This window comes from Trachypithecus francoisi, unplaced genomic scaffold, assembly GCF_009764315.1.
Source record: "Trachypithecus francoisi isolate TF-2019V2 unplaced genomic scaffold, Tfra_2.0 Lachesis_group15, whole genome shotgun sequence".
NCBI lineage: Eukaryota > Metazoa > Chordata > Mammalia > Primates > Cercopithecidae > Trachypithecus > Trachypithecus francoisi.
This window is the reverse complement of record NW_022681460.1, coordinates 114,307,332-114,323,686: the sequence shown is the minus strand read 5'-3', so window position 1 is coordinate 114,323,686 and position 16,355 is coordinate 114,307,332. Positions and strand designations below refer to the sequence as shown.

The 16,355-nt window shown below is 58.7% G+C and overlaps 1 protein-coding gene across 2 annotated transcripts; it reads right to left on the bottom strand.

Moving 5' to 3' along the window:
* Positions 1 to 41: 41 nt before the first annotated feature.
* Positions 42 to 11,433, bottom strand: CIAO3 (cytosolic iron-sulfur assembly component 3). Of its 2 annotated transcripts, none has more exons than XM_033236345.1 (11): positions 11,273 to 11,433; positions 10,034 to 10,129; positions 8,064 to 8,207; positions 7,122 to 7,254; positions 5,325 to 5,459; positions 4,821 to 4,939; positions 3,906 to 4,035; positions 2,923 to 2,995; positions 1,833 to 1,970; positions 1,108 to 1,265; positions 42 to 924 (listed from the first exon to the last, which is right to left on the bottom strand). In XM_033236345.1, exons 1-11 carry the CDS (start codon positions 11,336 to 11,338, stop codon positions 686 to 688), a joined length of 1,431 nt encoding a protein of 476 aa, XP_033092236.1. In that variant the 5' UTR covers positions 11,339 to 11,433; the 3' UTR covers positions 42 to 685. The 2 variants fall into 2 exon arrangements, with proteins under 2 accessions (XP_033092236.1, XP_033092237.1); XM_033236346.1 differs by lacking the exon at positions 11,273 to 11,433 and adding an exon at positions 10,273 to 11,245.
* Between the last annotated feature and the right edge of the window lie 4,922 nt (positions 11,434 to 16,355).

Below are 16,355 nucleotides of genomic sequence, written 5' to 3'. Positions count from 1 at the left end.
GTGTTGGCAGATGTGCCGGGAGAGGAGCCGTTTCATAGGCATGTTTGAGGAGGGGTGCCTTTATTAGACAAACGCTGGGAGACAGGCCTGGTGGGGACCTGGCTAGGGGATGACACAGCTAGTGATGGCTGCCGCTTCGTACTTGGCTTGCCTTGGACCACAGCCTCGTAACAGTAACTCCTGCTTTCCAGGGGCCCGGCACCCCCTCCTGCCAGGCAGGGTCCACACACAGGGTTGTGGTGGGACCACCCCTGCAGGTCCAGCTCTGTCTCCCACCTTCTGCACAGAGCTTCAGGGGAAGCTTCCAGAAGTCAGGGGTGGGAACCTGCCTTGCTCTGCCTCAGGCAACTCCAGGACAGGCTGATGCCCCTCAAGCACTTGGGTGCCCGACTAGCAAGAGCAAGGGCAGCACCTGTGGGCCTCGGCCCAGGGCCAACGAACCGGCTGTGGGACCTCAGGGACCTTCTGCTGCCTGGGCCACCCCACCTGGGCAGAGCCAGCGGGGAACCCAGAGGCACCCAACTGGAGGTGACGGGGCAGCCGCGGGTCCTCGCCAGTCCTAGCTTCTGCTCGGGTCCCAGCACACTCTGCAGCTCACTCACAGTTTTGGGGGGAGCCCAGGGGTCTTGGGGCATATGGTTCCGCTGTCACGCATGGCCTCCTGGGAGTCCTGGTCCTGCAGCCCCTACCACCGGATGCCCAGGCCAGTGCTGGCCTTCTCCACCGCGTGGTACTGCGTATGCAGCAAGCGGCCTGCACACTCCGAGTCCGTGCCCTGCAGCCAGTGTGTGTACAGCTCCTGAACCCCAGGCGCATCTTCGGGCACCTCAGCCCGGACCATGCTGTACAGCCTCTCCACGTGCTGGAGGAGCTCCCTGCTGGGCCTGTCTGGGGCCTGGAGCTGGCCCCCGCCGTTCAGGCAGCCTGTGGAAGAGCAGACGGGACACATGGGTCACAGCCTGTACCCCAGCCGAGCCTCCTGACCACCTGGGAGCAGGGAGATGACCGGGCCCCTCTGTGCCACTACCTCCCACTCCCAGCCTGGTAGGTGGCCCACAGCTCTGGTCCCAGAAGGGGCCATCGTGTCCTGTTCCTCACGGGAGCTACCTGAGGGGCAGGCCATGACCTCCACATAGTGGTAGGGGCAGCGCCCGCGTTTGAGCCTCTGCACCAGGTTCTGGATGTTGCGGAAGCCGTACGCCATCGCGAAGTGCAGCAGCACCTGGCCCTCCTTCTCCAGTGTCACCTCCTGGAAGTCCTTGTTCCTGGGGGGCACAGGTGGGGTTTGTCTACATGGCACACCCACCAGGCTCCTGCCCGCCTGGAAGGGGAGGCCTGCTGGGCTTCAGGGGATGACTGGGCAGCTCCCAGGGCTCTGTCCTTTTATCTAGGGCAGGGGGAAGGACAAGAACGGAGAGAGGGCGGAAAGCTCACTGCCACGAGTCCAGCAGGCGACCTCACCTCCAGCTTTGGGCTCCCTGTCTGTAAAACAGGCCTCCCTCCCCAGGGATGGCTGTGAGGCCCTGCCCCTCCCGCCTGGGATGTGGTTGCATGCCCTGCGCCAGACACCCACCACCCTTGCTCGCGCTGGCCTCTCGGGCTCAGGGTCACCATGCCCCACGATGGGCCGACTGAGGCCTGGAGGGCTTAAGTGAAGTCACATCCTGAGCCCGCCAGGAAGGCCCTGCCTGGGCCCAGGGTCCCCCCCAAACCCTGCAGGCCGCCCTCCACCCAGCCCACCTCTGTGGGAGGACCCCGGGTGAGGCAGCAGCCCAAGGAAGGCTGGGGGCCGTGTGGTCGCTCTGCCCAGAGATCTGGCCCATCCCACTGACCTCAGGGGTTTGTAGGTAACCTCAGCCACGTGGATTCCAAAGAGCTCTCGGGCCGCGTGCCGGAACACGTGCTCCAGGTAGCCGCCCGAGCCCCCTCCGCGATGGCTGGTGGGCTCCTCTGCAGAGGCACCGCTGCACCTGGCAAGGCGGGGGGCTCAGCACCGCTGGGGCTCTGCCTGCCAACCGCCGGAGCAGGGCCTCTGTCCCTCACACATGAGCGTTTGCGTTTCCAAGTGGGAGACAAGTCACAGGCACAGAGGAGCAGCTCCAGTGTCCGTCGCCATCACAGGGCCCCGCCACTTCTTTTTTTTTTTTTTTTTTTTTGAGATGGAGTTTCATTTTTGTTGCCCAGGCTGGAGTGCAGTGGCACGATCTCGTCTCATTGCAACCTCCACCTTCCGGGTTCAAGCAATTCTCATGCCTCAACCTCCCAACTTGCTGGGATTACAGGTGCCCCCCACCACCCCCGGCTAAATTTTATATTTTTAGTACAGAGAGGGTTTCACCATGTTGGCCAGGCTTGTCTCAAACTCCTGACCTCAAACGATCTGCCCACCTCTGCCTCTCAAAGTGCCAGGGTGATAGGCATGAGCCACTGTGCCCAGCCACTCAGCCACTTCTGAGGTGGGGCAGTGAGTGGGGCAAATAGATTTTTGTTCATTTTAATTCTCAAGGGTTGTTGTGATTTTGTATATTCATTATTTTTGGGGGGTAAATAGATGGTAACTTATGCTTAATAATAATTTTAGTTGAATGATGAGGAAGCATGTAAAGACCATGGATATCATAGTAGGAGGTGATGTGGATATGTCTAGTTGAGGCATTTCACTGTAGAGAGATATTATTTCTCTCAGTCTTGAACTTAAAAGGTGAATGCTGGGGCAGCTGTACAGTGGATCTGTGGAAACAGTTGATAGAAGGCTTACAGAGTGGAGGTGTGGTAGATATACGGGGTGCAAGTACAGATTTATAGAGTAAATACAGGTCGCCAAGATGGGCTGTGGGGAGGCAAGCCCAGAGCAGGGGGATGCTATCCCCAGAGGCAGCGTTAGAAGCTAAAATAACAGTTCTTGGTGGCAGATATACGTACAGGCTGTCCAGAGGGGCTGGTTCCAGGTCGGGGAGGGAGACGTCCTCTTCCTCCAGCAACCTGAAAACTTCTCCTGCAAGGAAACCACAGCACAGACACTCTTTAGCTAAGATCCCAGCAACAAAGTCAGAGAACATCCTAGCCACCTGCATCCCTAGCAGTCTGCACTTTGGCCCCAGAAGGCCCCAAATGTCCACCCCAGCCCATGGTAGGGAGGCCGGGCCTGGTCACTCCTGAAGCCCCTCTGGAGGCCACCTGGTCCTGCCCAGATGGACACTTTGCTCACCCAGTGTCCATCTGTCCAGCCTCTTGGGCAGTCTGCTTTTCTTTTTTTTTTTTTTGAGATGGAGTCTCACTCTGTCACCCAGGCTGGAGTGCAATGGCGATCTCAGCTCACTGCAAGCTCTGTCCCCCGGGAATCAAGTGATTCTCCTGCCTCAGCCTCCCGAGTAGCTGGGACTGCAGGTGCGCTACCACTACTCCCAGCTAATTTTCATATTTTTAGTAGACATGGGGTTTCACCATCTTGGCCAGGCTGGTCTTGAACTCCTGACGTCGTGATCTACCTGTCTCTGCCTCCCAGAGTGCTGGGATGACAGGCATGAGCCACCGCACCCGGCCGCAGTTTGCTTTTCTGCCTCACATTGGGGAGACTGTGGGGCTGCTTGACTCAGGAATGGGGTGACTAATGGGAAGTGAAGGGGCCGCACTCGAGAACCTCTGTCCACCTCCAAAGACTCATTTCAGAGCCAGCAAGGAGGTACCACTGAGGGCCACTTGGCCGCAGGTCCCCGAGACAGGCCAGCTGCAAATGGGCCCACCTGGCTCCAAGGGGAGAGATGAGGGTACGCACACGCGTGCAAGCCCCCAGGCTCCAGCCAGAGCCCCCGCAAGCAGGATCCTGGGCAGTTGCCACCTGTGCCTGGGGCTCAGGAAGCAGACCAGGAGGCTCGAGGGCTCCAGGCCGCACGGCGTGACCGCACCTGTTGTGAGGACACAGTCCACGTCCCGCGTCTGGTGCTCCTGGTTGAAAAAGTCGGGTCTAGAGGCTTCCAGCTTTTTGTCATAGCAGGGCATCACTGTGACGTGGTAGATCTTGTCAGGAGTCAAGCGCTATGAGGAGAGACAAACACACCTCTCCCCAGTCCCAGCAGTACGGTGGCCGAGGCGTGACCTGGAACTCAGCCATCCTGCAGCCAGGCCGGGCCCCGAGGGACAGTGAGCCTCACTCCATTTCCCAGGAAGCCTCCTGCTGGCTCTGCGGATGTGTCCCTGGACAGGACAGGCCCTGGCTGTGACAGAAAATGACACTGACCCGTTCCCAGCGTGCCTGCACTCCCTAACAGCCAAGTCCAAAGGAGGAGAAGCGGCCTTCCCATCGCTCAGGCCCTATCGCGGCACACCCGCCGGGGAAAGGGATGTCACGGGGGAACCAGCCAGCCCCAGCCCTCAGTGAAAATCCGCGTTTTCCGGCGGGAGGTGCTGTAGGGGACACGGGCGCTCCAGGCCCAGGCACTACCAGGGCCGCCCTCACCTTCTCCCGCCCCCTGCTGGCTGAGTGTGGTCAGGCTTCAATCCCGCTGGGCCTCAGGTGGGGGTGGTGCTGGGCACCCTTGTGGACCTGGTGGCCAGGGCTGCCTGAGGGCCTCCTGCTCCCTCAGCCTCAGGCCTGGCTGCTTCTGGGTGAGCAGTGAGCACCTTTGGATCAGAACGTGGCCCTGTGCTGCCCAGCAGGAGAGGAATGGCCTGAACCAGGAGGGAACAAGGGTGGAGGTGTGCTCGGGAAGGCCACACACCAGGGCGAGGACTCTGTTTCCTGCAGCCTTGCAGCAAGCAGCCAGAATAGTCACTTCTGGCCGCTCCCCAGCCTGAGCCTGGGGCTGGCCCAACGCCGTTACCTGCTGCTGGGCGAAGAAGTCCTTGACCAGGGAGCCCATGACCTGCTGCGGGGACCGGGCGGTGCTGATGTGGGGGAGGATGAAGCTGCCGTGGGTCTTCTCGGCATAGCAGATCCAGCCTGAGGCGACAGGGGCACACGGGGCTGGCAGGGGCGCACAGCGGCCTCCGCACCCACAGGCAGCAGCACGACATTCTGGAGGCGGGCCCGCTCATACAGGAGATCATGATGACATTAACGAGTGCTCGTTCCTGTTCTCCCCACCACCACGTGGAGCTCGGCGTGCACTCAACACCGCCTAGGGACCTGAGGTGACTGCGGGTGGCTCCCAAGGGAGGGCAGCCCTTCTCCACAAAAGGCCATTTGTGCCAACATTTCTAACCCGTCCTGTGAAACCGGCTTGCATCTCCATCCCCATCCCCCGCCTTGTCATCCGTGTCCATATCACGTCACATTTTAACTTAACTGGAACTTGACTCTCACACCACCCGCCCCATGAGCACACCTGGGCAGGCGGAGGCCAGCAGGGGCAGGGCCTGTTTGCAGTCGGCCTGTCCTCGGAATCGCCGCACAAACTCTCGCTGGCTCTCCAGGAGGCTGAAGTGCCTGGAGAAGGCGGTGTCGAAGACAAAGTGCACCCCTGGAAGGTGAAGGTGGGTGCCTGGTTAACCCTGTGCGGGACACCCACGCGAGTACACGCCTGTGTGTGGACCACCGTGGTGCTGCTGGGGGACGTGTGTGGCACCCGCTTCCCGTGCCAAAGCCCCGGCCCCACCGTGGGGACCTCCTTAAGCCGCGTTGCCTCGGCATCCCCTGTGAATGCAGGCCTTGCTTTCCCACCCCAGCGGCAGGGCAGCCACTTGGCAGCTCAGTCCTCCACCCTCCCAGCTCCTTAGCGCGGCTGGTCCAGGGAACTGCCACGTGTGCTGCTCCTGGTGACCCTCCCTAGGGCACAGCTGGACGTGGCCTGCTGGAGTGGCCCCTCGGACCCTGACTGTGCAGACCTGCCACAGGGGCCGCCCCTCACACACAGCAGGACTCCTGGGACAGGCCCACTGGCTCCAAGCCCAGCCATTAGAACTGCTTGGTAAACCTGCCTGATCATGCCCTGGACCCCAGCAGAGGCACCAGCGCGTGGGTTCCTCTCTCTCTGCCTGACCTGTCACTCCTGCCTTGTGTAACCCATGGTCAGAGGACTGCCCTCGGACTCACTGTGCCCTACCTGCCCGTGATCTGTAAGTAAAAATCTTTGAACTTGCTTCCTATTCCGGTGGGGACGAAACCCACACCTTCCACCTGGAGAACCACGGGCTGCCCCAGGCCAAGTTTTCCCTGAGACACCAGGTCAGGCTCCCAGTGTCAGAGCACTGCTCAGGCACCAACTGGACGTGGGTGTGGGTCAGATAAGAGCCATGGGGCGGCCGGGCGCGGTGGCTCAAGCCTGTAATCCCAGCACTTTGGGAGGCCGAGACGGGCGGATCACGAGGTCAGGAGATCGAGACCATCCTGGCTAACACTGTGAAACCCCGTCTCTACTAAAAATAAATACAAAAAACTAGCCGGGCGAGGTGGCGGCGCCTGTAGTCCCAGCTACTCGGGAGGCTGAGTCAGGAGAATGGCGGGAACCCGGGAGGCGGAGCTTGCAGTGAGCTGAGATCCGGCCACTGCACTCCAGTCCGGGCGCGAGACTCCGCCTCAAAAAAAAAAAAAAAAAAGAGCCATGGGGCACCTGCCAGTGTCAACAAGTTTCCAGTGTGAGGGACCTGGGACACAGTTGGATGACAGGCAGTCTGCCGGGTACAAAGCACACAGCCCTGCCTCACTGGGAACGAAGGGACTGGACATGGCGGTTACCCGTGAAAGGCACACAGTAGCTATGAGGTCCAGCCCCTTCATTCCCAGTGAGCCACCGGGCACAGGAGCCTGGTTAGCTGGGGGCTCTCAAGACACCCAAGCCCAGCTCCAGGCACACAACCGAAGTCCGCCGAAGCTGGCCTTAGCTGAACCCCGCAGAGCCCCGGAGACAGCGCCTTAATATCATCAGCTAAGAAGTACAAGGCGTTGGTCAGCCCCAACTTACAGAAAGTGCACAGTCAGAATGCAGACGTTTTCTGTGAGAAGGCGCTGCTCTCAAATGCCAAATCAAAACTTCAGGCTGAGGTCACAGAGGGAATAAAGTTTCTGTAGCACTGAAGTTCAGGGCTGGGTGGCATGTCAGTGACTCAGAGGCACGAGGAGCCTGGGCTCACTCAGACGCCTCCTTGGTGTGGAGTGGCAGTGTTACCCCAGGTTCAAAGCCTACCTATTTTTTTAAAGAATGAGGTTAATTTCCTGGCAGTGTCTGTAGGATTCATCTGAAACCGTGCAGCCAGCGATGCTCTAGACTGTGGCGAGACTGAAACTACAACCAGCCTCTGCTGACTGGGCGCCGCCATCTGCAAAGCAAGGGGAAGACGCTGCTTACTCTGCCGGCCTTATGCTGATTCCTGGTGGCCAGAGCTACCCCGTGAGATGCCGTCGGCTCTGGAGAGGGCATGCCAGCTCCATCAAGAGTGTCTTTTTCTTTCCCCCCCAGAGTCTCGCTCTGTTGCCCAGGCTGGAGTGCAGTGCCATGATCAGAGCTCACTGCAACCTCTGCCTCCCAGGTTCAAGGGATTCTCCTGCCTTAGCCCCCTGGGTAGGTGGGATTACAGGTGTGAACCACTGTGCCTGGCCAAGGATATCATTTTTTTTTTTTTTTTGACAGAGTCTCACTCTGTCACCCAGGCTGGAGTGCAATGGCATGATCTTGGCTCACTGCAACCTCTGTCTCCTGGGTTCAGGTGATTCTCCGGCCTCAGCCTCCCAAGTAACTGGGATTACAGGTGTGCGCCACCATACCTGGCTAATTTTTGTATTTTTAGTAGAGACGGGGTTTTGCCATGTTGGCCAGGGTGGTGTCGAACTCCTGACCTCAGGTGATCCACCCGCCTCAGCCTCCCAAAGTGCTGGGATTACAGGCGTGAGCCACTGCACCCGGCAAGGGTGTCATTTTGATGTATATTTAGAACCTGAAGTTCCAGGCCTGACACGTTCACCACTGGCACCAACTGACAGGTAAATCACTGAGATCCCAAGCCTCAGAAAGGCAGGTGCCACCTGCAGGCAGGACGGCGGCACCACACAAGCTGCCCTTGGCAAAATGCCTCGGCTGCTGGGGTAGATTTCAGGTTAAAGCAGAGTCCTTGGGCCGCCCACCACTTACTTTGTTAGCATCTAGAACCTTCTTCAGCTCTTCGTGACTCTGCTGGGTGATAAGCACGGTCTCTGCAGAGGTGATGCAGCCGCTGCACGCCAGGCAGTCGTTTAGTGAGACCTTGGCCTTCTCCAGCCTGCGGGTCCCGCCTTCCTACAAGGGAGAAGAACTCGGTGCGCATGATGAGCCCCCTCTGCATGAGGACATGGAGCCAGAGAATAGTGGAGTCCAGCTCATAACCAACAACCAAAATGGCTGCTGGCTGGGCTTGTGTGCTGCTTAATTTTTTTTTTTTTTTTGAGATGGAGTCTCGCTCTGTCGCCCGGGCTGGAGTGCAGTGGCCGGATCTCAGCTCACTGCAAGCTCCGCCTCCCGGGTTTACGCCATTCTCCTGCCTCAGCCTCCCAAGTAGCTGGGACTACAGGCGCCCACCACCTCACCCGGCTAGTTTTTTGTATTTTTTTTTAGTAGAGACGGGGTTTCACTATGTTAGCCAGGATGGTCTCGATCTCCTGACCTCGTGATCCGCCCGTCTCGGCCTCCCAAAGTGCTGGGATTACAGGCTTGAGGCACCGTGCCCAGCCGTGCTGCTTAATTTTTAAAAATTAGACATGTATTACAAAAATGCACACACACGTTCTAGATTTTCATAATGCCATCAAAGTCTACTTTTTGGTACGACTTGGTTAGGGCATCAGAATCACAGGAATAAGGCTTGCCACTGGTCTCTCAGCAAAGCAACTGCCACCCTGTCCACCCATGGGGTCCTGGACAGGTGCTGGCCCCGGTGCACACTCACGGGGCTGTGGAGCAGGAAAAAGCTGAAGGTGGGCTCTGAAAGGAGGAGGCAGGAGAGCTGAGGACAAAGAAGGAAAGGATGAAGGGATGGGAAGAGGACAGCAGAGGGAGGAAGGCTGGGAGCCTCGCCCCCCGTTGGCAGGGCAGAAACAATCGTCAGACTCGGTCAAACAGATGCAGGAATGAGGTGTTCCAGTGGGGACTCTGGGACATCCCTTAGCCACTTTTCTTAGATGCAAAATGCACCAAGCTTGAGCTCCCCCAACTCCTCCTGCAAAGGCAGGAATGGTTTGAGCAGGGCCAGGGGTGCTGCAGTGGCCCGGAACGCAGCCAGAGGAGCAAGGTGACTGGGTGGGGACTGGGTGGGAACCCCTCGCAGCCCAGCTCTCTGCTAGGCCTGGGTGTCATGCAGAGTCACAATCTGAGCTCGCCCTGTATTCCTACGTTGGTTCTGCCTAAAGGCACAAACCGACAGCCGGACCCACCAGCACCCCAGCACCTTCCAGGGGTCCCCTTCATTTGTGGGCCAGGCCCCCAGTGCTGGGCTAGAAATCGTCTCTTGGTGCAGTGGTTCATGAGATCAGGCAGACATTTTTTAGAGTTCAAATGGCAGACAGTCAGGTGAATTTTAACAGTTTCTTTATTTTTTTGAGATGGAGTCTCTGTCTCTCAGGCTGGAGTGCAGTGGAGCAGTCTCAGTTCACTGCAGTCCCTATCTCCCGGGTTCAAGCGATTCTCCTGACCTCAGGTGATCTACCCCCTGCCCTGGCCTCCCAAAGTGCTGGGAATACAAGCGTGAGCCACCACGCCTGGCCTGAATTTTAAGTTTCATCAGGATGTTATCACTTAGAGAGGAAGTACTATTCTTTAAGAATAAGGGGTCTGAACTAGAAAATCTTACATGGTTAGAACTAGGGGGAACGGGCGGACAGGATCCACCATCTCTGCAAAAGAGGCCCTCTGCTGAGAGATCAAGCTGTTTGGCCCGGGTGCTGCTCATTCACCTGCCCCAGGCACCCTGACCCCCAGCCTCCCAGATGGCAGGTGAATTCGACCAGTGGAAAAGGGCTGGTGAGACGTGGAGCGTTTCAGCGTCACCACTCCGTGCCGGAAGGAAGCAGAGAAAAGTGTTTCGGACCGGCCAGGCTGGAGAGACGGTGGAGCAGCCTCCTGTGCCTTACTTGGTTAACTTGGAAGTAGCTCCCGTCATCATCTATGCGAATCTTGGCCACGCCACTTCCCGGTCTTTTTTCCACTTTGACAGGCTTGATGCATTCCTAGATCAGGAAGAGACCCCAAATCAGGGCCTGTGAGTGGGCAAAGACTCCCTGGGAGGCCAGGTCGCAAGAATGGCTGCCCAGCCACATGGCATGAAGGCTCTGCCCGCAGCCATACACTCAGGGACTGAGGCTGCTCTCACCTCAGGGAACGGGTTCCCAACATCCTGCGGCACTGAAGGTCCCAGTGTGCACGAAAGCCAGTGCTAATGGCGCCTGCAAACTACCCACCCGCGGAGACACCACCAACGCTGACCTTTACCCTTCACGTGAACAGGGGCGTGACTACCACAGAGGCCAGTGTTACACTGCCCATCCAGAGGACGTGTGCTTGGATCTGTTTGGAGGTCACCTCCTGCCCAGTGCCCGGGAAACAAGTTCATTTCTCTCCCTTCTCCTTGAGAACCCTGTCAGCCCAGAAAGCCGCCTCCCAGCTCATCCCTCCCGGAAGCGCTCCCAGCCCGCCTCTCGCCCTGCTGAGCTCTGGCCCCACGGAGCTGTTGGACGTGGACAGGCAGGCGCACCCAGCTAAGGGCGCCTGCAGCCTCCCGGGTTCAAGGGTAGCTGTCCGGCCCACCTGGGCGACGTCAAGGACAGCTCTACTGAGGAGCCATTGCGGGGCGTCTAGGGGGCCGCCCCCACTGCCCTCAACTGAGGTGGGGTCCCCACCGCGCCCGTTTATGCGGATACAAAGGCTGTGGCTTGGGGGTTCTGAGGCCTGACAGGGCGTCCGTGCAGGGGAGGAGGCCCCGATCCGGGCCTCGCCGCGCTCCAGCTGCGACCCAGGGATCGGGTTAGAGTTAGGTACAGGTGGGAGCCGCCTCCACTGCCTCCCCTGGGTTGGGCAGGCGGGCGCGAGCCAGCGACCGCTGGACCCTCCCACGCAGCCCGCCCGGACACTGTGGGGCACAGGAGCGGGCTGGTGGGCGCCGTCCTCCCTGGCCTCAGTTTCCCTGTTGGTAAGAAGCGGGCCGCAGTGTCTGAGGCCCCGCGCCGGGGTCGATAGAGACCCCGACGGCCCCCACCGGGCTCTCGGGATTCGGATCTCATTCCTCAGAGGAGGAAGTGGGGCGCAGAACAATTTCCCTCCGCGCGAGAGGGCACCGAGCGCAGCCTCGCCCCCGCCCGCCCAGGCCGGCCCACCTGAGACGGCCCGATGAAGTCATCCAGGTCCGTCAGCTGCAGCGCCCCACTGAAGGGCGACGCCATGACGGCCGCACTGCCGCCGCGCGGAGGTGTCGCCCAACAGCGTAAAACAAAGGGGGCTGGTTCCGCCACGCTGCCGGAAAGCGCCCCCAAGACGCATGCGCACCTTGCCCCGCGGCCGGCGCCCTCTGCTGACGAGCCCGGGCGCTGCTGCTCCCCGCCCACCCCGCGGGAACCCGGGACCGACCCTTTCCTCCGCCTCCCGCGCGTCCCCGGCCCCGGGTTGGGGTGAAGGGGGCGGCCGGGCCAGCGCCGCAGCTCCGGCCCCGAAGTCTCTCCGCCTTCACAAGAAAGCGGAGGGGATCCTGGCTCCGTCCACTTCGTTATCCGCTGCGTACCTGCGGACCAGGTGCTCCCGGATGCAACCCAAGAACCCGGAACTCGCGTGGCAGGCAAAAGGCGCTCAGCTCGTGTTGGGGAATTCAGGCAGGGAAGAAAGCAGGGATGGGGGCGAGGCCTCACCTTCCTGGGGAGCCGCTCCCAGGGCCTCCAGCACCCTTTTCTGTTATCTTGGAGATCAGTCTGGAAAAGTCCATACGCCTGGTAGACCCTAAGACAGAACTCTGCGGGCCGACTCGCTTTTTTTTTTTTTTTTTTTTTCTGAGACAGAGTCTCTCTCTGTCGCCCAGGCTGGAGTGCAGTGGCGCAATCTCCGCTCACTGCAACCTCCACCTCCTGGGTTCAAACGATTCTCCTGCCTCAGCCTCCCGAATAGCTGGGACTACAGACTCCCGCCAACACGCTCCGCTAATTTTTTGTATTTTTATTAGAGACGAGGTTTCACCATATTAGCCAGGATGGTCTCGAACTCCTGACCTCGTGATCTGCCCTCCTCGGCCTCCCAAAGTGCTGGGATTACAGGCGTGAACCACTGTGCCCGGCCCTGACTCACTTTTTTTTTTTCGTTTTTGAGATAGAGTCTCACTGTTGCCCAGGCTGGAGTGCAGTGGGGCGATCTCGGCTCACTGCAACCTCTGCAGCCTGGGTTCAAGCGATTCTCCTGCCTCAGCTTCCCGAGTAGCTGGGATTACAGGCACCTGCCACTGCATCCGGCTAATTTTTGTAGTTTTTAGTAGAAATGGGGTTTCACCATCTTGGCCAGGCTGGTCTTGAACTCCTTACCTAGTGATCCACCCATCTCAGCCTCCCAAAGTGCTGGGATTACAGGTGTGAGCCACTGCGCTCGCCCCTGACTCGCTTTTTAAGCTGTTGTTTGTCATATGTCCAGTTACACGTCTAACGGCCAGTTTTATGGGGACTTTTGAGGACATTCCTGGATCTAGGCTGGCATCTTTCCGGCCCAGGCAGGCTCAGCCCATGGAGATCTCACGGTGGCAACATCCTAGGCCCCAGCCTGTGCCGCATCCTCCCCGGGGTTCTAGGCCCTGATTCCGACCACGTGTCCGCACCTGGATGCGGCCTGGGCACTCCTGCACCTGCCCGCACCTGCCCATGGGGTTTGGGCCACCAGCCTGTGTGGCCTCCTCCATTACCTGCAGCTGCTCCTCTCGGCCAGACAGGACCTTCTTCTCCTGCGGCACGGACGAACTTTCCCCAGCGCCTGGGCCAGGTGGGCTTCCAGGCAATACCTGGCCGAGCTTGGAGATGAGGTGCCTGAAGTATGTTCTGTTAAAAATAGAATAGGGGGCTGGGCGCGGTGGCTCACAGCTGTAATCCCAGCACTTTGGGAGGGCAAGGCGGGTGGATCATCTGAGGTCAGGAGCTGGAGACCAGCCCAGCTAACATGGTGAAACCCCGTCTGTACTAAAAATGCAAAAATTAGCCCAGCAGGGTGGTGTGCGCCTGGAATCCCAGCTACTCAGGCGGGTGAGGCAGGAGAATCGCTTGAGCCTGGGAGGTAGAGGTTGCGGTGAGATTGCACCATTGCACTCCAGGCTGAGCAACAGAGTAAGACACTGTCTAAAAAAAAACAAGAAAAATTAGCCAGGCATGGTGGCACATGCCTATAATTCCAGCTACTAGGGAGGCTGAGGCAGGAGAATCGCTTGAACCTGGGAGGCAGATGTTGTAGTGAGCCGAGATGGTGCCATTGCGCTCCAGCCTGGGTAACGAGTGAAACTCTATCTCAAAAAAAAAAAAAAAAAAAAGCCAGGCTTGGTGGCACGCGCCTGTAGTCCTAGCTACTCGGGAGGTTGAGACAGGAGAATCGCTTGAACCCAGGAGGTGGAGGTTGCAGTGAGATGAGATCACACCATTGTACTCCAGCCTGGGCGACCAAGCGAGACTCCGTCTAAAAGAAGAAAGAAAGAAAACAATATGAAAGAAACTTAATGCCATTGAAATGCGGTGGAGTGGGTTTACAGAAAATGTGAGAGTGAGGAGGGCTGTTGAGATTAGGGGAAGGGTCTTTGGCGAGCTTCCTCCTGCTGCTCTGGGTGGAGCTGTGGTGGGGGCTCAGCCCCTTGGGGGTTCTTCATTAACTCAGATATTTCCCTGGAGCCTCTGGGCTCTAGTGCCAACCTTGTGCCTCTGGGCTCCCTGCTCTCGATTTTGCAAATTGTTTCATCATCATCATTAGCGAGTATTTACCATGCACTTCCCATGTGCTAGTCCCTGAGCCAGGGCCTGGGAACCCGGGGCTTACGTGGATCCAAGAGGACACGATGGCTGGCCAGGGACATAGGACAAGGCCGGCTGAACCCCAGGTTGCTGTGATGCTGTGACTGTGTGTGGGCACCCCCTTTCCCTGGGCTGGAAGGGGGGCCTGGTGGAGGCGTCTGCTCCGGGGGCACCCACAGGACCCCCTGTTGCCTACAGCCGCCCCCGGTGGTTGGGAGGGAGGCTGCGTGCTAGCATCCTCTTGCCTGTCTGGGGTCATGGCGCTGGGGGAGCCGCGTGGTCCCTCCCCTGGGCTGGCATCAGAATTTCACCCTCGGAAGGGATATCCTGTGTCTGTCTCCTGAGGCTTCTGTAACAAATGACCACACGCCGGGGCGAGAGCAGCGGAGATGCATCCCCTGCTAGCTCTGGAGGCCACACGTCTGAGGTCACAGTGTCATTCGCCATGCTTCCTCTGGAGGCTGCAGGGAGGACCCTTCCTGCTTTCTCCAGCTTCCAGGGGCTCCAGGTGTCCTTGGCCTGTGACTGCGTCGCTCCAGCATATTTTTTATTTTTTCTTGATACAGCGTCTTGCTCTTTTCCCAGGCCGGAGTGCAGTGGCGTGATCACAGCTCACTACAGCCTCAGGCTCCCAGGCTCAAGGGATCTTCCGGCCTCAGCCTCCCAAGTAGCTGGGACTACGGGTGTGTGCCACCACGCCGGCTGTTACTTTTACTGTTATTATTATTTTTTGAGACAGAGCCTCGCTCTGTCACCCAGGCTGGAGTGCAGTGGTGCCATCTTGGCTCACTGCAACCTCCACCTCCTGGGTTCATGCCATTCTCCTCCCTCAGCTTCCCGAGTAGCTGGGACTACAGGTGCCCGCCACCACGCCTGGCTAATTTTTGTGTATTTTTAGTAGAGACGGGGTTTCACCATGTTAGCCAGGATGGTCTCCATCTCCTTTCCTTGTAATCTGCCGGCCTCAGTCTCCCAAAGTGCAGGGATTACAGGCGAAAGCCACCGCGCCCGGCCCTTATTATTTTTTTTTTTGAGACAGAGTTTTGCTCTTGTTGCCCAGGCTGGAGTGCAGTGGCGTGATCTTGGCTCACCGAAACCTCTGACTGCTGGGTTCAAGCGATTCTCCTGCCTCAGCCTCCTAAGTAGCTGGGATTACAGGAGTCCATCACCAGGCCCAGCTAATTTTTATATTTTTACTAAATGTGGGGCCGGGCGCGGTGGCTCACCCCTATAATCCCAGCACTTTGGGAGGCCGAGGCGGGTGGATCATGAGGTCAGGAGATTGAGACCATCCTGGCTAACACGGTGAAACCCTGTCTGTGCTAAAAATACAAAAAATTAGCTGGGCGTGGTGGCGGGCGCCTCTAGTCCCAGCTACTTGGGAAGCTGAGGCAGGAGATTGACGTGAACTTGGGAGGCGGAGCTTGCAGTGAGCCGAGATTGCACCACTGCACTCCAGCCTGGGCGACAGAGCGAAACTCCGTCTGAAAACAAAACAAAACCAAAAAAAAAAAAAAAACAGGGTTTCACCATGTTGGCCAGGCTGGTCTCAAACTCCTGGGCTCAAGTGGTCCTTCCACCTCAGCCCCCCATTGCTGGGATTACAGAGTGAGCCTCTGGGGCCCGCCTGGATGTATCTTTTGGGAGGCTGCCCTGCAGCCACCGCAGCCCTCATTTCCAGGCTCTTGTGGGACCCTCAGGGGTTGAAGGACAAAGAGATGCTTTCTACCTCCTAACCGGGTGTGTGGCTTAGGGAGGCTGTGTGGGGCTGGGCTGCCCTGCAAGGGGCAGGCAGGGTGGAGGTGGGGCCTGTGAGTCTGGTGGAGGGGACGCATCCCAGGTTGGCTGAGGGCCGGCAGGTGGTGCTGTGGAGCCCACGTGGGCCAGCAGGTGCCACAGCCCGGTACAGGGGAATAAACCCAGCCCAGGCCAGGAGTTCCTGGGGGGAGAACAGAGTTTTCCAGAATTAGCTAATTTTTCCTGAACATCTGATTTCAAAACGTTTACTGAACTTTTCTGTGTTCCATCAAGGCCTCTGCTTCCAGGAACTGGGAAGAGAGAAGTGGGTTCACTGCGGGTCTGGCTGGTTGGGCTGCAGGAGAAGAGGTGGGTTCACGCCTCGGTCTGTCGGGCTGGGCTGCAGGATGTGCACTCAGGCTCAGCCCATGTGGTTTCCACGGCCCTAAGGACACAACAGGCCAGATGCCCCCATCACACACAGGGCTTGGGAGCGGCAACTGGGGCCCACGGTGGTTCCCACCCCACCCCACCCCGCAGGGCCACCCTCCCAGAGCGGTGCTGTTCTTGGTTCTCACCATAGAACCCAGTTTTAGGTTTGGGGGCCCAGGAGCTGCCTGGTGGGTGGGTTGTGGGTGGGTGGGGGGTGATACGGTTTGGCTCTGTGTCCCCACCCAAATCTCATCTCGAACTGTAATCCCCG

Bases quoted from the DNA above. Each gene is read 5' to 3' on its own strand.
- CIAO3 (XM_033236345.1), bottom strand. From the start codon at position 11,338: ATGGCGTCGCCCTTCAGTGGGGCGCTGCAGCTGACGGACCTGGATGAC. The intron at 1,266-1,832 runs GTCAGTGGGATG...TGTGCCCCCCAG, and splicing joins GTTACCTACAAACCCCTGAG to GAACAAGGACTTCCAGGAGG. The intron at 925-1,107 runs GTAGCTCCCGTG...GCTCTTCCACAG, and splicing joins GGTCATGGCCTGCCCCTCAG to GCTGCCTGAACGGCGGGGGC.